Genomic DNA, 20179 nt, shown 5'->3' on the forward strand with positions numbered 1-20179 from the left:
AATGAATGCCATTCTTGGTATAAAGCCAGTAAATCTAATTAGATACTGCCTTTTTATATATATTAGTTCTAGGGTTTTTTAAACATTTTCTGATCAAAACATCCTCCCACAGTCCCACTAGACAATCCTGATTGTGCCTCGTGTGAAACTGTACAGAATGCTAATTGCACAGTATGTATGTAATTCCAATTTTGGCCACTTGAGGCCACTACGGTACTAAAATAAGTTTAAATAAGTCCAGCTATTTCACTGTGTAACAATCGCTCTTTGCACTAAACCTAATATAACCCAAATGCAGTTTTCTACATGATCTTGTGAAGTGTGCCCCAACAGACTTACCACCACAAATTATTGACATTTTCAAGTAACATCAAAATCGCCTTTGGTTTTGAATGCTTTTTTGAAGATTCTGTCTATTCAAAAACACCATACTGACCAAACAGCTAATCAGTTAGTGTCACAAATCAACAGTGTTTCCACTTAAATAACACGTGAATCAAGAACTCAATTATATAACAAATATTTTCGTTGGCAGTGTGTGGGTATCTAATTTTTTATAAAACTGAACCAAGTGATATTATATACAAATGAGTAATAATGAATAATTTAATATTTAATCTACAGTAGACATGAACTCTGTGATTCATGCTTACTGTTTACAAATAATACAGCAAAAAATGTAAATAAATATAAACTAATAAAAACAATATATTTTCAGTGCCCAACATGGCTCTATGTGCAAGTCTACCCCCTTGTGATTAGATTGATTGTGATTCCTTCGACTGAACTCCTTTTGAGACAGAACTACAAACCACTCATTCGACGGCAGAATTGTACTCAGATTGACAAATAAAAAATGTCCCTATATACAGAATGCAAAGTGAAATAGATGAAAATTAATGTATGGATTGACAGCAGCCTATATACCGATGAAAAAGTGGAACATGCAGTTATAAAAAAAAAGAGTCGTGTAACAGACCAGGAATTTTATGTTGCTCAAACATTGAGGCAACACAATAGTTGGATGACTATCTTGCAACTGTAGCGCTCATATTCCAAACATGCGCATTCAGTGTCGATCTGAAACGGAAATCCTGGCTGTTCCGTTGATTGTCGTGGGATATCACCATTGAACAGCGCTGTTGCCGGAGATTCCTTTTCCATACAACCAATATAAATGGGTGTCGGAGGCGGGTCTTAACTGCGGTTTCAGACAGGAATAGTGGAGACTTAAGGGAGGAAAACAACAGCAACTCCGACAGTGGCAGGTAGGAATCTGGCATTTAAAGTGATATTTGTGCCGCCCAAAATACAATGAAAGACGTATATACACAACATACACTAAGACTGAACTAAGAGAACAGCGTAAGGAATGTATACTCTATCTACCTCGCTGGCTATATGTTGTCGTTTCAACAAAACGGTTCCCCCCGGCGAAGTTGATACCATTTGACATGCTGTTCTGGCAAGCTGTCGCATGTAGTTTTATTGAAATGTGTCAGAAAGGTAAAAGGTCAGCCTAGGAAATCTCTTTTTAAGTCTAACACTTAAACGAAACGAGCAAGTAATGCGAGGTGGCTTGCACCACCGTTGGAATTTATTGGTTATATTTGTGTAAGGTTAACTTTTTTAGGAAGTTGCAGCGCGTTGCGCCAGCTGAGCTCGTTTCATTCACGGCTGAATGAGTGTTCGATGGATGGAAGCATTGAATTGATTCGAACGGTAATGAAGTGCACGTATTCAAGGTCCTGAATTTCATTTGACACACTGAGAACAATTTAACCCTTATTTTACACTCAAATGTAGTTTTGGTATGGACATTATCGTGGCGTAGGCTAATAAAATTATTTGTGCCTGAAAACACAAGCACAACGATGGCAGGATATCATGTGGCGATTTTGTGATTTGGCTCTAATGCTAAGTAAGTAGGTTAATAAAAATTAAGCTCGAACAGGCATTGACATTAGGATGTTTTTCACGGTCTTTCTACCTTAACATTAAAAGATGCCCGTGTGATTTGGTATCAGGCTTCCCCGTGTTTTTTCAATCTGTGGGCAGTAACATCTCTACGGTAGTCTTGAAATCCTTGCCGTACTTCCTCTGCTGCTATCTGCCTGGTATTGTGCACCCACTCCCAATGCAGATAGTGGGTGTGACAGGTGTATGGTTGAAAATACAAATAATGTTTGCAGTGCTACCACTGATTTATTTTAATCTGCATAATTAAAGCATCGTTTGTACGCAAAATCAAACAAATGACCGTGGACATCCTGGCACAGCCCATTGCTTTTTGACTACACGTTATTCGGGGTATTACACTTACTTTTGAAATTGGTCTTTAAAGGTTCTCACATTTTACTTTCCGTTCGGTTTTATTGGATCATCAGTTTATTTTCTCGTGTGGCTGTTTTTTTTATTAGCACAAGCTAATAACGTCCTATAGATTTTTGCAATAGAACAGTTTTTCTTTCTTGTATTCGGGACTGATGCGTCCCTGCCATATCTCCAGTTGAGCATGTCATTTAGAAATGTGTGGTATAATTCATCCAAAGAGACATTTTAAGATGCATATATTCATGACTTGTAAGTGCAGTGGGTCTGTGATTCTCTTCATAGGTCCACTCCCTTTGGTGTCTGAATGATCGTGGGTTTTTGCCTTGACCTGCTCAGTTTCACGCTGACACTGTCAGTGTTCAGCATAGTCTTGCGAACTTGCTGCTTCCCAGAGGAACAGATTAGGCGCGTCTTTTTTTGTTTCGGAATGTTCCCGAGGGCCTTCCATCAAGATAGCCTTTTGTATTATCTCTCGCGCTCTTCGGTGTTAGTTGCGTCAGTTCTGAACATTTTCGATTGAAAGACCGTAGCCAAAGACAGTGCTACCACATATCCGTGGAGGTGGGGCACGTGAGGGAGAAATACCATTGAATAGTTACCCTGTCACGCTAGCAAACCCAAAATGCTTTTAGGAGGTACCTAAAGTAGTTTCACAGACAGGCATCTGAAATAGTGTCAGTCATGCATGAGCTATCCAAGCATAGCTGCCATAGGTATGGATGTTTATGTCTTGAGCCACGCTAGAAAGCTAGGACCCCTAAAATTTCATAGTCAATAGGCTGGATGACTAAATGATGCAGTGACCGACACATTACATTTAAATGCGGTTGGAATGAATTGAAACTACTAGGGTTACTGATGGAGTCCTAACCTCTAGTCTCCATCTTGGCTAGCTCAGAAACATACACATCTAACACTACAGCTATTGAATGTGCTGGCTCAGCCTAACCACTTTTCCATATGTGCTGCATTTGTAAGAATATCAGAATTGTCAAAACTATCTAGTTGTTGCTGACAAGCATCACACGAGCACAAGCATCACACAGGTAAGAGCACTAACAACCTGGCTATGAGCCTAGCACTGTGTGCGAGCTAGCAGTCTAACTGATAAATAACTGAATTTATGTCTGCTAGTAAGGCATTAACATTTATCTGTCCTGGCTAGTTTAGTCACTGATCTGAAATGTAATGTTCATTGCATAAACCATAATATTCATTGAGGAGCCAGTAATCTTTTGTGATGACCGGGAGCCAGTTTTTATGTTTGAATTATTGTGTGTGGTAGAGGATAGATCTAAATCCCCTGATTCATCCTTTCATTACTGTAGTGAATGATATTGCAACATTTGGGTAATCTTGATGCCAGTTGAAGCCAGTGAATGTGCATTATGAAGTATCTGAGTAAAGACGTTGTTGCTGGTCGCTAATGTTACATAGATTGATATTAGTTGGCCCCTTGCATTTGAAATACCTTGGTTAATGTACAATAATATTAAGCTCTAAAAAACAATAACAACCCAAAAAAGGAAAATAAAGTTTTGACCAAAACAGTAATGGTACAAGCTTACATTCTACCATGTAACAGCTCTGATTTGTGGTGCGACAGAACTGGCAATGTTTCCAGGATTGGTTTTTTTTGTTGACAGCCTGACCCGGGCCTCAGAATGAACAGCTGATGGTGGCAGTTCATCCGTCAGCTTCCTTCCTGACGCGTTCTGTCAACCGTGGCGCTATTGATTGACACGGAGGCTTTCTGCTGTCTGACCAAGAAACAAATCTTCAGGGGAAATTTCGGTCGGTGTCGCAGACCTGCCCCGTACTGATGTGACAAATTTGCCGTCCTCACCAGGGATTGCTTTTTTTTTTTTTTTACGCGGCCACAGGGTAATGTGTTTTTGGAGAATGGTTCATGTGGCACTGCGGAAGAAGAGATTAGTTTTTTCCATTTACAATCCCTGCTATTGTTCTTATTCTTTTACAAGAAGGTAATACGCTGACAACAGAGCTTAATCGCTTATCCATGAAATGGAGATATTGAAATAAAAGAATTACAGGAAGTCATTTGCATGTCCATTAGAAACATGCTAATTCGGCTTGGCTGAATCTTACTTAGCCTGGCAGAATCAGCCTAGCTGGTGTACTCTGTTTCGCTGACTGTCCCTTGCTGATGAACCCTTGCTATGAGCTCATTGAACAAAGAAAGAAACCAAGGTTTGTGATGATGGTGGATCTTGAACGTGTCACCAAAGTCTCCCATTTTGTGCACTGAAAGGGAGCTGTTAGGAGGGAGAATAAGGTCTTGTCTGTGATGGTAGAGCTGTCTACTGGCCCACTGGCCGAAGGCGTGGTACCAATCTGTACCAGGCACAGCAGAACAGCCCGTTTGTCACAGTCCATCGTCAGCTCCTTTGCTTTAAAATTCCCCGCTGTGGCTTTTCACTTTTAGATTTTCGTATGTCTACACAGGCTTCAATATGGTGTAGGACAGAGGTGTGCAATCAGTACCAATTACCCCAGAGGTATTTCAGAGGGTTATAGGGGGAGCTTTGGATCAAAGTAATTATGCGATATATGATATTATCATAAATGATACCGCTGAGAAGTGAGATTTTTGTACAGAGACATCTCATTTAAGGCCTGGGGCTGCACCGGGTACAGTTACAGAATAAGGCTGAAAGCCGGTCGTGTGGGATAATATCTCTCCCATGAGAATGACTCCATCCCATTAACGGCATATGACATGCTGTGACACACTGCAGTTAAATGGCATTCAGTACATCTTAGTAAAAAAAAAAAAAAAAAGTAGTAGCCTACTTTTCAGTGAAATCCCATCATCCTGTAATTATGTTAAAGTAAAGTACATCTCAATGATCAAACGTCCCTTTGCTTGCAATGCGTATTAAAAAGACTGGTAAAATCCTTCCTGTAACGAAAATGTAACACTTACACTTAGCTACATGTAGTTTTAATAGCAAGTAGTAGTAAGTGGTAGTTTCACGTTGATTTATTTGTATTGTAAAAATTCAATCTGCTGAATATTCACAGATTCATTATTTAACCAACATAATTCTGAAGTGTCTAAGAATCTGTATGGCTACTACATACTGCTAAGCAAAACACTACAATCAGGTCTCTTTTCCCTGTACCAGCACAAATGACTTTTCTCAAACAACTCTCTTAGCTAATTAAATCTGTTTTGCATCACTGTCTTTTGTCATGCGACTTGAACAAAATTATGATGAATTGCAACACCCCCCTCCTTCTTTTTGGGCGCCTGTTTTCCTGTCAGGTAATGCACAGAAAGCTCTAGATGGAGGACTGGATGGGTGTACCGGGAACTCCTTATCCCACATTGTTTACTTTTTAAAGGATGGCTTGTGTAATGTAATGGTGTCACTAACAGGGCCAGGGACTTGACATTATTATTATCTATATTTATTTTAGGAATGTAGCATGTGCATGACACCCATTATCTCCCATCATTCTCCCTGCTGTAAAAAAAAAACCGAGAGCAGAACATTTTGTGCATATTTCCTCTGCTTTTACTTTATTCAGGCTGCTAGAAATGCGCAGAGGGTAACGGGTGGAGAGGGGGTCACGGCTGAGAAATCGCCACGAAATCGCCACGGCGGGCATCGAACCTCCTCCCGCGCTGGGAAATGGCGTATGGCTCGATAGTCTGAGAGTCGGTCGCTGTCCGGACCGCACCGTTCGTCTCGTCCATGGTCCCCAACTCCCCTTTCAGCCGCACGTTTCCCTGCCCAGACTCAGAGATTATGGTTCAGCTGCGTCGCCAGCAGACGTTCGTCCGGAAAAGCGCCCGACTCTGTCAAAGGCCTGTTGATCGTTCATCCCTCATCTCTGCCTGGTTCCCTCCTTCCCTGGGCCGTGGTGTAGATTGTGTCGTGAAGCCGGTTTACTTCCCTCTTACTGAATTTTGATTTGTTTTCGGCCCCAAAATGGTTTTCAGAGGATTTGCACTTATGCACCAATAGGATGCGAGGGCTCATTTGTTTGTGTTCGGATCAGGATGGAGCCTCGATTGCGGTGTGAAGCCTGAAGGAATTGGATGCGGTTGATTTATGGGCCCTCTCTCTCGGAGGGGGATTTACAGACAGATTCTGAAGCAAACGTTTTCCATTTTGATTTCTGCATTTGATTTCAATGCCTTAGTTACAAGGGTAGAAATGGAATGAAATGGCAGTATTTATGGATATGAGGTCAGACCTCTGTTTAAATATTTTCCACATTTCTGACAATGGGTCATCTTGGTATGAATCTTGGCCGAGTGCCACAGTACAGTTCTCTGAATTTGAAATTTTATTGTCTGATGTTAAAGTGAATTGCGTTCAGTTGCTGTCTGAAATGTCCAATGGTCCAAATGGTGGAAGAACATTTCGCTTTTACAATACCATAAATATGATTTCACAATGCAATGTGGGGAAACTGCAGGCCATTTTAGTTGCATACCAGTTGCATTTCTGAACCCTGCAGGGGCAATGCAATGATCTGTTGGGAGGTTAACAGAAGACTAATCAATCAGCAGAAAAAATGAATTGATGTGCAACTGCTCCCAATTTCTGAAAGTGTTCGGATAAGCTACGGTGGGTCAGGCGCTGCCCTGGGAATTTGCTGGAGTGGCCCTAGATTAATTACCCTGTGTGTTGCATTTGAGCTGTAACCTCATGCTTAATTTCGACATTAGATTTGCCGTCCATGCATATTTAAAAATAATTAATAAATTGTAACCCGTGACGACCACAATAAAGGGTCATTATCTGGCTAGATATTTGCAGAATTGATTTTCTTGTTGCTTAGCTACGGTGAACCTCTATCTCTCTCTTTTTTTGTTTTTTGTTGCAATGCTCACATCTGGCGGAGACGTGTCACTCGGGGCATCTACACCAATCAAAGGAAACTGGCAAAGAGAAAAACAGCAAACTCTTGTACCCTCAAAATAAAACGCAACTCATTCCTGGTGTACGGGAATGAGGTCATGCGGCTTCTTCTCAGCTTTTCAAGAAGCCCCTTACAAGTCATCTTCCCGAGTGAGAACAGGAGCTCAAACTTCATAGAGGGTTTGACAGCTTACTTTATAAAATGATGCAGAGCTGCCCGATAAGGGCCTAAAATTAGAACGTTCGTTTTGCCATGTGCCGTCTGCGTGTCTGTCTGTTCTTTTTCCGAACATGTTTGTTTGTGCCTGCGCTGAGTAGATCCTCGCAGGGCCATCCCCCCCCCTCCTGCCCCCCCCCCCCAACACCCCCTCTATGGGCTGACAGCATGCTTTTAAATAACTTTGTGTGTCAGGATCCGGGCTGTAAACCTGTCACGGGGGTATGCCGAGCTCTGTGCTTGGGCCCCGAGACCCTCTGCGGAGCCGCGGCCAGGGAGCCCTGCGCGCTCCTGATTTGCTGCCGTCATTCAGACGTGGGAAGCGCTGCCGCCGTCGTGGCCTACGTCACGATCTGGCACATAAATCCCAACCGGAAAAATTAGTCTTTGGCTCTTTACAGCCAAGGTGATTCGGCCCCATTTCGATTTCTGTCTGAAAGGTTTTGAATTTCGAGCGATAAGTTGTGCGGCTTTCCTTCCTTGAAAATTAAATACACACAACAACAAACCAAAGAAATGGCGGGGCTGTATTCTACTGAGCCGGTAGATTTTGACAATACTCAGAATTTTTATTTATTTTTATTTTTTTGTACTGCTGGAAGTTTACCATATTTTAAATGTACATTTTAAAATGCACAACCACAACGACACAGGTGTCTCTCTTACTTCAGGTTGTAGCGCGTGGCAGTGCTCTCAGTGAAACAGCAGACTTAGTGTGGACTTTGTGAGGAGTAGCACAGCTGCTCAGGCCTGCACCACTGCTGGAGCCCAGGGAGCGTTTGGATATGAGTTTTATGTTTTCTTCCTGACGTTCCTTTCCTTCAAGAGGGCGACCCCAAAAATGCCCGGTGAAATATGAATGCTCACACCGTGTGGCGTTTGGTTCTTATTTATGAAAGGGGTGGGAGCAATCACGTTCCTTCACTCCCTTGTTTTCCCCCCCTCCCACCAAGGGTGTACAATCCCACAATGCAATGCTCCGCGCGAAAAAGAGAGACTGGCGTCAGTGCGCTGCTATACTGAGCAGAGGTTGCTATGGGGTAGCTCTTCCTTGTATAGGTTGTGAGAGACATTCAGTTCCGTTTTGGTACTTTCCCTGTGTATCCTCCATTGCAGAACACCTGTTGAGTTCACTTGTTGCACATCGCAAATCTCATCGCAAAATAGCTCACTCGAACGATGGAAGCAAGGAAAGGGAATTCGTTCGAGTGTATCTGAATGCAACCCAGGTGTTTGGATCCATCGCTGAAAGGGACAGTCATAACTGGGGAACCGTGTGAGTGTGTCGAACTTAGAGCTCAGCTACTGCAGCCTAATCTCGCTTCTGTTTAAGGCACTCTAAATCATGACTGTTTTTCTCAATAACTGCCAAGTTGGCTTGGAACTGCAAACTACGAGGGGGAAAAATAAATTAGTTGGGGGGGGGGGGGGGGGGAAAGGATCATGAAGCAGAGCATTTGCCAAGGGCCAAGAGCATATCTGGGTCTTATGTGATGGAAGTACAAGCTTCACTGCCATACCAGTAAGCTGTGAAAAGCTCCATTAAATTTTGGGAAGTAATTTTGGAGCATAGCACCACAGCTTGTTATAGACACATGCTCACACCACCATGATGTAATGAGCAAAAAATAAACGCTGAGCCATTTCATTCCACTGGTGCCTTTGAGTAACAATCCTGGTCAGTGTTGGAGGATTCTGGTTTGCCCTTTGGGATTTCACATTGATTGTGACTTCATTGCAGTCACATGAGGACAAAGATTTTCTGTTTAGCACGAAGCAGCCACTTTATTGGCTTTAAAGTTTGATTACACACAGACACACACACGATTACACACACTACAATTCACATGTAGTTGAAGTACACATTCTCAGCTTTTATTAAAGGGTATTTTTATACGTTTTGGTTTCACCATGTAGAAATTACACCTTTTATACATAACCCCCTATTTCAGGGCGCCATAACGCTTGGGACAAATGGCTTCACTGGTGTTTCTGATTAGTCAGGTAGCTTCTTCAGTGCAAGTATAAGAGAGCTTTCAGTACCTAGTCTTGATTCTAGGATTTTATCGCCTTTTGGAGTCTGTTATTGCCATTTGTCAGCAGAAGGAACAGAGTTGTACCAGTGAAAGTCAAGAAAGCCTTTATGAGGCTGAGAAATATGAAAAAAAAAAAACAGTCAGGGACATAGGACGAACCTTAGGCTTACCAAAATCAACTGTTTGGAACATCATTAAGAATGAGTGGGTCAGCTCAGTAATCACAAAGGGCCTATACTCTATCTGTGTAGGTTAATGGCTTTCTAATTGTGATTGAGCTTCTGCAGATTCAATTTGAAAAGACTGCAGGACTATGTTGTTTCTGGGCAGTTATTCTTTCAGGTCTAACGTTGGTGGACCCATTGTCCTCAATGGGAAGTGTGTTGGTTCTGACGGCCTTCGAAAATATTTTGCTCATTGAAAGTCTTGGAAGAGCATTGGAAATGTGGCACAACGCCATGACAATCTCAGAAACTGTTAAATCGAGAACCCTGGTTCAACTTGTAAACCTTTTGCACATACTGAAGGGATGAGAGCTTTGCCGTGGCACATTGGTGAAAAATTCACAATACGGACAAAGTAACATCAATTGAAACATGGCTGACTGTTGGCAGGTTTCTGCTCATCACGACCGCACCATTCTCTAGGAGTAGCTCTGGAGTAGCTCTGGAGTAGCACAGCTGCACCTCGTTTTGGGGTTGATGGTTATCATGCTTGAGATGCCCAGCTGCTTACACCCTCGGTGGTCCAGCCCCGGAGAGCTGTTGATGGCTGCGGTGCGGGCCATCAACGATGCCTCAGTTACTCCCTAAAGAAGAGATGACTGCTCCTGTGAGGCCTTCCTGAATGACACTGAACGAACGTTGGCTTTTAGACCCTCCCACCTTCTCTGCCCAGCATGGCTTTAGCCGCCCGAGTCCTGAAATGTACCTTGAAGGTTCAGTGGACCGCAAACCTTTCCTTAAACCTTTCAAAGGCTTGGCTGCAATTATACTCCAGCTGATTTCCAGTCGAGTCATCGCTTCAAAACACCGGGCCCAGGAATAGACAGATGGCAGAGAGGCAACCGACAAATTAAGAACACGGAATAAAAATAGAAGTGCCATATGGCCTCTGCATTCCACAGATTGAAGGCCATCTCAAAAAAAAAACAGTGTGACAAAGGATGGTTAGGTGTCCTGGATCATGTGGTCATTCACATTTGCATTTTCGTTGCTTATTTTCGGCATGCTGTTGGAAACGCAGCCTACTTTCCTACTGTTGAATTGGTAAGTTTGAGTGTCAACCTGGTCAGGTTACCATACCACAAGGTTAGGAGCATGAAGAGTATGGCTCAGAGATTTGCTAATGGCTGCTTTTGCTGGACTTTTTGAGACGTACTCTCTGGTGGTGAGGTCAGCTTTTCTATTTTTCTGGAGCGGTGAGGGAAATGTGTCCTGCTTGGCCAAACTGTAAATTCAAATCGGTCGTCTGATTGGCGTAGTTGGAAAAGTACCGGGCAGCACTGGATTTGACCTGCAAACGAGTGCATTGAGATTTGATCTTCCTGGCAGGCCTTCTGTCTCTGCTCCTGTAGCCAGGTATGGAGAACAGGGCTAAAGCTGTTTGAAGCTGCTAAGCTGTTTGTTTTTCCCGATCTCCTCCTGAGGAGGTGGAATTCCATGCTCTCTGCACTCCTTCCAGCCCCCTATCATTGCCGTTTCATCATTACGGTCATTTATCATCATTATCATCAGCATCACCATAGTCATTGTCATGGCCACCACCACCACCGCAATAATCTTCATAATCATCACCATTGCCATCACACATTTCTAATCAGCTTGGGATCAGAGACTTTTCAAATTTGTCTTGAGGTGGTGATAACATTATAGCCTTTAGAAAAAATGTAATACATTTTGAAAAACAGGTTTTTTCGCAGAAACTTTCAATATTTAAATCACTGTTAACTCGGTTACCTTTGATTTTGAGGAGAACATAGTACAATAAAATGATATAAGAACCATTTATTCATGACCTATGGTAATGTAGATATGGCAAGTTAAAGTCATGGAGTTTCGATTAAATTTTGGTTCCAGGGGTTTCTTATAAGGCCAAATACGCATGTCTCAAATCTCTTTAAAATCTGTGATGATGCAGTCCAAAAGTGTGTTGAATTGACCCGGACTTACTTAAACTTTTAATAAAGCTTTAACCATTTTTCCCACTTTACTGGCGCTCACCAGCTAGGCTTTGCATTCCCTTTTGAGCTGTCACAGCCTCAAAGTATAAGCATTACCTATTCTGAAATACTGGTCACGTTTGAGGGTTTGTGTACGTTCTAGGAGAGAGAATGCTGCAGTTATGTTGGTTCATTTGGGCTCAGTTCCATGTCTTTGTGTTCTTGTATTCTGTTGCAGAAGAAAGCTTGTACGAGGTTTATAGCGCATGAAGTACAGATCAGGGGAAAGCAGGGTTTTTAAGGCGACTTGCCTCACTGCTGCGTGCTCTGTGAATTTAAACTGTGGCTACCGGACGTTTTCCGAAAGACAATTTTTCTGACAGCGTGATGAAAATTGGACAGTAGTTCCTCTGCTGAGGGACCGCATAAATATATTGTGGTATATATTGAGATTTTGTCAAGGAAATCTGGCAGGTTGCAATGAATGAGCCAAGTGGAGATTGTTTAGCGTACACCTGCCTCCGGCAGTTTGTCACGCAATTACCCCTGTGCGTCTGTCATTCCCTGAACAATGTAATTGAAAAGTTAATATAGGTTTCGAAGAACCGTGAGTAAATGATTTCCTAAAATAATTTTTATAATGTTAAGGCATATGAGGCAAGGAGGCTGTAAGTGGTATTTTTTTAACCACAAGGTTAGCTTTTTGAAGAATGCTATAGCCAATGAGGGTGCAATTGGGGACACACCTGCATTGTTATAGGCAAGCAGATGTCATTGTTAAGATGAATTTCTCCCCCAGGCAGTGCTAGCCCTCCTGTAGTACAGCGAGGTTTGTACCCTGTAAATACTGAATGAGAACGCTCAGGCCCAACAGCTTCTTCCCTTTATGGTCATTTCTACAACAAGTCTGTAGCTAGCATACCTGCCATTGCACATGCTCAGTGTAATTTCGGATTGGAAAGGGCCTCATGAACAATGTCAGTTTTTTTTCACTTCTTAATGTAGAACAGCATTTCTCTAAGTCCACCTTTACCTTTTATATTCCTCGTGACAAGATACCTTATTGCCTCTCATGGGGAAATTTGCTTTGGACATAAAATTCTTAGAAAGCAACTGTTTACAGTAACAAGAAGTCACAGGGAAATACAATTCAAATACACAACACACCCTGATGAATGGTAAAAGATATTGCAGCCGTTAGATAAGAAAATAAGATAGGAGATGAGAGGCTTACTCTATGCAGGACTAAATTGGCCAGGGCTGTGGTCCTGTGTCTTTCTGTATTACAATGTAAGTTTACGGTGTAGCCTGTTAACTACAGTCAGAACGTACAAATAACTATGGTTCATTTAAATATGGGCTTTTTGTCTAGTTTCTCAGTTTTTGTTCACCACTGTTATGTATTCCTGTTGAAAGATGGGATTAAGTAGTTGTGTGGAGTTTATTCGTCTTTACTGTCTGCATGCAAGGAAATACCTAAAATGAATAGTATAATGCCATGGCTCTTCACTGCTGAAGTGGCGAGGTATAATTGCATCATATTCAGTCATTGTCAAGGGAGCCTAAATTAAGAAACGACCTCATGTTTGGCTGCACAACATAATCAGAAAAGCACAAACCCTTAAGGCACTTCATCAACACTCTCATTCCTATTAACAAAAACACGAAACAATGTCTGCTGAAGGATTAAAAATGTCAATAGAAATTGATCAGCATACCCAACAATATTAATATTTGAAAACAATGAGTGCAGTGTTCTATTCATCTTCTTTGATTAAAGCAAATCCATTTGGAGTTTCACATTGTTGATCCAAAATGCTTTGTCAAATTTTAATTCCGGTTAACTGAAGCATGGAACAGATTAATTTTAGAGTTTATCAGGCAAATAGATGTCTCATTGTTTTGTTAAAAGTGTTGTTTCCCATGTGCTACACTGGTTCATTGTTTGCAGTTTTACAGTGTTGGAAGCGATGCTTTGATTTAATGGCAAATCCTCATTCTTTGTTCTGGAAAAACTATATTCTGCTTTTGAATGAGACTACAGTTACGTTGGATTAGGGCAGAATTAGACACTATTTGTTAGTTCCTTTAGCCTAAAAAGGCATTTATTCTGACTTCATCTTGTACTCCGGACCAAGCTGAAACACAGAAATTGCAAAATGCATGCAGCAAATGGGTCCGACCACAATCATCTGAAAATACCCTCATCTGAGCGGACACAGCTGTAACAGTGGCACTGTTCTCAGCATCAATAGCATCATCATTACAAACACCGTTCTCAGTAATGCTTCCATAATCATAAAGTCATCATATCCACCGTCTGCCACAGCAATAGCAGATGATCGTAACTTCATATGATAACCGTAATCATAAATGCCCTCCACACCGTCCGTGCATTGTCATCTAATTAGGCTACTTTGCCAATGCATCGTCTATCCTCAGCTGTGCAAGCTAAGCAAATTCACTGCACATTTTGTGAACAAATCGTTCACTCTGATAGGCGTAGCCCCAGGAAGAAACGCAAAATCATTGTACATGGCTTGCCACTCCGAAGCTGCCATGGCTTTTATAACCACCTTGTTAACTTATTTATAATTTCTCAAAGCTTTTCCCCCTTTAATCCACAATTTGGAATGCCCTTTGTTCCCGCTAAGTGCATGATTTCAGCTGCCACTTCTTACCACACCACAGTGTGCACCTTTGGCTCAAACTGACATTAGTCCAAGTCAGACTCTTCCTTTACCACTCAACAGATTATCTGCATGCACTCGAATGACCAGCAGGGGTCGCTGGTGCACGATGAGACACTCATTCTGGCAGACTGAGACCCTCCCATCCCTGTGTGGCTGCCAGCCACCGGTGTCCCTGGCACAGTCTCGATTGGGGCCTATCCATGCGCTAGAACAGAGCCTTAACAGCATGTTTATATATTTATATATGTAAAACATATTGGTAATCCCTGTGAAGGTGGTCATTGTTTGGTGCCATAAATGAACTATAAAGTAATTTCATTGGACCATTTCTGTGTGTATGGACTGGGTAAGCTGCAAATGAATTGCCCTTCTTGGGATCAGTAAAGTGGTCTGAATCTGAGTCTGAATCTGAATCTAAGCATCCAAAGAAAAACCGGACGTTTATTCTCCTGAAAATGTCAGCCTTAGAAATGTTGCTCGCTAAAAGTATTTAAATTGGTTACTGTGAATAATGTGAAATTGAAATCCTTGCAGAGGACAGCCGCCATTTTGAAATGAAAGCGGGAACTGGTGTCCGGCCTAATGCGCGTTTCCCCTTTGCGTTTCAGAGGCGTGGTTTTGGGCGAGGGTATGGACCACCCTGTACACAGAGGGGAGATGATGTCCGTCGGACTCCACGACAGGTACTGTGCAATGTACGTCCCACCTCTTTTCCTTCTTACGTAGCGTTAACGCTGTGTGTATTTGACCGTGTCGTTTCGAGCGATGTGACATTTCTACATGTGTTTCATGCCATACTCTGTCAGTGTCATGGTTTGTGGACAGCAGAGAGGTCAGACTTTCTCTGTGCTTCTCCTGTGAAAGGAATGCTCAATATCTTCTAGAAAAAAATAGTTTTTAAACCCGTAGTATTAATTAGTGTGTGGTGTGAGTGTGTGTATTAGAAAAAATTAGGCTGGGGATATGCTTGAATGTACTGCTTAAGAAATGAGTTGTATCAAATAAATATTGTAAGGAGATGAGCTGGCTGACATTCCACCTGCTTTGGAGAATATTAGGGCTGGAAATTTGAAGTTGAAACGAAATAAACGCTAACCCCTGGTGGGACTGTGCAAAGCAATAAAGGCACGGAATGGCCACTGTGGTGAGCTTTGGGGTTTGAAGCAAGTGAGTATGAGCTGTAACAAAAGAATGCTGAATGAGTGTGGGTGAAACAAGGAAGTGAAGTTCAGTTTGAGCACAGGGGAACTGGGACTGCTTGCGTTAATTTTGTTCTGATTATTACAGGACTAAAAGCAGAACTGGTGGGGATACAAGCTGTCATGTGTCACGTTTGTGGCCAAAGGAGAAGGCTTTGAGTGCTGGACGGAAAGTCGAAAGCTTTGTTGTATTTCTCTGAAATCCTGATGGCTGGCGATATTGTGGGTATTTGTTCCGTAAGCAGCTTTGCGGTCCTCCCGCTTGTCTTCCTGTAAGGAGCGTGCGCTGTGTTTGTAGGCCTGTACCGCGGCTGGCATGTCTGGCAGAGACGTGACCGTCGGCGGGAGGCGGGGCTTAACCCGCTGATCGAAACCCCTCCCTCTGCGAAGGCCTATGTATTGCCACACTGAGTCACACTCAGTCACACCCCATCATTGTGTGCGCTGATTAATCAATGAGAACAGTAAATGAATCGATGTCATTTTCTAAGAAATTTTTTCTTTTTCTTTTTTTTGGTCATGGTGATTATCGCTGTGACAACGACGCTGCCCGAGGCGATGTAGCTAGATATAAATTCTTAAGGCAGTCTTGAGTTGTGAGCTCTGATCTAGAATATAGGTAAATAAATAAACTAACGTAAATGGATTAACTTTATTCTTTCAGCTTTTTGCCATGGGCAGTATCTTAAGGAGCCCATCTTCACAGGTTATGAAACCCTTCTGCTTGGCAACCTCATTCCCATTTGACAGCTAATAAAATAGAGGCTCTATTGGAACGCACAAAATGGCCGTGGCCTGATACCGCTGTGCTCTGTACAGCTTTGCTGGTTCTTTGTTCTTGGGCAGGTCACAGGGTAAAACTCGTGTTCTCTTGGCTATCGCCCTCACTGCATGCCGGGGGGAGAGCGGGGGGGTGGAGGTCTGTCGGAATCCCTTAACTCCAAGCTTTCCGTTCTCAGCTGAGGCCACAAAGGCAGTTTGGTTAACAGTACCTTTCAGTTTGGATACCTTTCAGAAACTGTGACAGGGGTGTGAACTGTGAGCCTGTAAGGATTTGCTGAGGACGCTGGGGGCCACCCAGTATATATTAATCATTGTTGACTGTTCCCACACATCCTTAAACACAAAGCAAGCACTGTGTACCAGAGCTTTTCCCAGTTTTGCTGGCTGTTGTGAAGCTGTGATTGGTGGTATAATTGGCTGTTGTTGGTATAATTGTCTTCATTTAGTGGTATAATTGGTTGTGATTGGTGCTATAATTGGCTGTATTTGGTATAATTGGCTGTGGTTTGTGGTATAATTGGCTGTGGTTTGTGGTGCAATTGGCTGTGATAGGTGATGTAATGTGCTGCGATTGATGGTGTAATTGCCTGTGATTGGTGGTGTAATTGGTTGAGTTTGGTATATTTGCTGTGATTGGTGGTGTAATTGGCTGTGATTGGTGGTATAGTGAGCTGTGTTGAGGATGGAAATTCTCAAAAGCTGATTTAGAAATGCAGAGGAGCCTGGATTAGCCACAGATGATGTATTACGTGTGCTGTTAATGTCATCTTTAATGTACTGTAATGGGTCCGGCTGTAACTATCACAACCTAAAGGTGGCTGGGCAAAAAAAAAAAAATGATGGACCATTCCGGAAGAAAAATTGTTTCTGAGTTGGTGCCACGCAAGCTTAATCGCATCTGCATTGAGCCACGCCCTCCTTTCTTGTGCAGGGTGTTTACAGGCCCACTGTCTCTCTTTCTGTGTCTCTCTGTTACTATGTCTCTCTCTCTCCCTCTTTCTGTCTATGTATCTCTCTTTCTGTGTCTGTCTCTCTCTCTCGCTCTAGTCACACTTATCAGTGAGAAATTCAGTCCTTCTCACAGCTCAGATGAGAGCACGCAGGCATTTCTCTGAATGGAGCGGGGAGTGCTGAGGAATGTCTGCAGGCTCCGCCCACCCGCTCTGCGTCGAAGGAGCAGCGCTCTGTCAAGCTCACAGAAATGTGCTGCTGCTCACGAGCTTCATCATGAATTATTTACTCCTTAAACTTTTTCTGTATGAAAAGAACTGGATTCTTCAGCAATTCTGGTGACATTTGGTAACGCGGAATGCCTCTTTAATCTGCCACATCAGAGGGCTAATGGCCTTTGTGTCTGACTGAGGAGGACGCTTTGCGGCTCCCCAGAATGGCTTTTCCTCGCCATCAGTCCTGGAGAAATTTGGGACGGGGAGCGCATTAGCGAAGCCAGAGCGCGTCATGAATGTTTTAGCGCGGACGCTGCAATAAAATGCGCTTTCATGGCTTAATATATCAGACGTAAAGTGGCTTCTCCTGTGAACAGTTGAGCGAGGCCATTTTGGGTTTTTTTTTTTTTTTGTAATTCTCTTTATTAAACGAGTGCTCGGGGTCTGGCACGAGCTGCTGTTTCGTAGCCTGGCCATCTGAACTGGCCTTTCTCCAGCCTTTCAGGCTTGCGACTGAAGCGGCTCTTCTGAGGTCCTCCGGCGGTGTATGCAGCTACCTGCCTGCGCGTGTGTTTGCTTGGTGAATAGAAGCCATGAGAACGTGACTTACGATTACAGCGCCGTCTGCTCGTGACCTCGTTTGCCGCCACGCGCTCTAAACGAGGCCTAGGTCTCAGTTTGTCAGGATCAGCTGTGTGAGAAAGAGTAAAGAGAGTGAAGTTAATATGGATGGCAGACTTGGCAGTATGTGAAGGATTGATTGAAGGATTGATTGTTTGATTGATTGATTGGTATTTTTTATTTAGGTGTCGTGCATCTTAAAATCCCTTGCCAGAAAGGGTCTACAGGACACTGTATTAAAGCAGAGTGTGTACTTTCTACAGCACACAGGTTGTGAGCAGAAATCAAATCAGATTAAAAGAATATATAATTTTATTGGTAGCATAGATTAAGTGGTATCGTAGCTATATAGTTTAGCACAATACATGAGTTTTTAATTGAAGTTGAATGGGAAAATCAGTAAACTTTATATAGCATAGCAAAACAAATGAATGGACCAATGATTATTTAGATTAGCTTTCTCTTTGGAATCAGATGCTTGGTCCGGCAAGCTTGTTTGTCTTCTGACCACTTTTGTACAAGGTTACATGAAAGTGAGGTGAGAAATTAATGTGGCCCATAAATGTGACCTGTAGAGTGCCAGGAAAATGGAAGAAGTTGGTGTATGTATAACAACACTGCACTCTTTGTGTTCATTTCGGGTGCTGCTCATGGGCAGTCAAGAAAATATGGGTCAGTTCATTAATTCATTTCTAAATATTGCTACATTGCAGACTGCAGTTGTAATTGTGTCACTGGCTATCATGTCCTGTCCTTGTCTGTGGCCACCTGGGTGGGTGAGTGTGTTTAATTCAGACACGCCCCCCACAGGGAGCTCTGTGTCACGGTGTCCCCAGGTTCCTGTGTTCAGCACAGGGTTCAGCCTTAGGGAGCTCTGTGTTACTGTGTCCAGCACAGGGTTCGGCTCTAAAGTCTGTGCGCTGATTCGGCCCCTCAGCCTCACAGAGCTGCCAATCCGGCCGTCTCTCGGTTACCAGAGCCAGGCAGCTATTGCAGCAAGGTTGCTAGGGAACCGAAACGAATCCGAGCACACGTGTTCGCCTGAATGAGAAATCTGGGGGAAGATTTATCGTGGCTGGTGGGGTGATTTGACAAAAGCAGTAGAGTTGAGATTTTTTTTTTGTACATTTCCCAAAATCCCTTAATAAATTTAAGCTCAGAGCTCTTTTTGTCCTTAGAGTAGACTTGAGCACCAAAGTCCTGGCCAATGTAATTTGTAATCGAATGATCAAGTCTTGATCTACAACTGGTGCGTTTTTGCTTGCAGGCGTAATACTTTCATAACTTAAAGAAAGAACTGTGCTCTTCATCCCTTAACACTGCGAGCACTGTACACAGCCCACCACTCTGGTCCTCTCGGACGGCATAAAGCAGACCAGGTACAGCATAAGGGAGTGCTGGTTTCTTAACATTGGGCACATGTCCGGCACTGCATGTTCAAGTTTGCCTGCGCTGCATGGTGAATGTGCTCTGAAAGGCTGCTCGAAGCTCAGTGGAGCTTGAGGAACAGCGTGTGGATTAGCCTAGCCCTGGGGCCCCGTGTAGCTCACACACCGCGGGCCTCTGGCATGGGTGGTTTCGTCATAAAAGGGCGTACGCAATCCCCCGCCCGATGAGTGCATTACCCCCCCAGGATCAGCCCAGATGGTACGTCCCTCCTGGAGCAGCCTTTAAATGGGCAGCTGAGCTCGCAGGGGGAGTGTGGCACCAGCATGTTCGGTTGTGCGTGTCCTGCTGCACCTTTCCGACTTGCTTGTCTTATTTCATTGTGATCCAACTGTCGAATCACTGTATGTTTAAAAAAAAAGAGAAGTGGCCAAAGATAACTTCTGTATTTGCTTTAATTACTCCAGTTTGGTCACCGCATTGCGTAACAATCTCATCCGGAGCAGTCCCATAATCAGTGAGTGTAATCTTCATTGCAGTTCCACTTGCATTGGTTCACCTGCCCATAGGTAGTGCACCTGGATGGAAAACAGGGTCTGTGCCAGTGGCATCGTAAGGAAATGCCTGTGACGCCATCTTGTTTGGTTTTAAGCTAAACTGTCCCTGCGCTGTGCTGTATGATGGC

General features: G+C 43.2%; 1 protein-coding gene across 6 annotated transcripts in view; it reads left to right on the forward strand.

Annotated features, from left to right (window-relative positions):
- Window positions 1-1118: 1118 nt before the first annotated feature.
- klhl13 (kelch-like family member 13) overlaps window positions 1119-20179 on the forward strand; it is a 73903-nt gene continuing 54842 nt past the window's right edge. For 2 of the 6 annotated variants that reach the window (XM_035410622.1, XM_035410627.1), the window contains exons 1-2: window positions 1119-1268; window positions 14948-15034. In XM_035410622.1, coding sequence (XP_035266513.1) covers window positions 14970-15034 — 65 coding nt within the window. In that variant the 5' untranslated portion in view covers window positions 1119-1268; window positions 14948-14969. Of the gene's footprint in view, window positions 1269-1522; window positions 1723-14947; window positions 15035-20179 lie in introns of those variants that run through there. The other 4 variants (XM_035410629.1, XM_035410623.1, XM_035410630.1 and 1 more) reach the window with 4 other exon arrangements.

Source organism: Anguilla anguilla, chromosome 3 (assembly GCF_013347855.1).
Source record: "Anguilla anguilla isolate fAngAng1 chromosome 3, fAngAng1.pri, whole genome shotgun sequence".
NCBI classification, from domain to species: domain Eukaryota; kingdom Metazoa; phylum Chordata; class Actinopteri; order Anguilliformes; family Anguillidae; genus Anguilla; species Anguilla anguilla.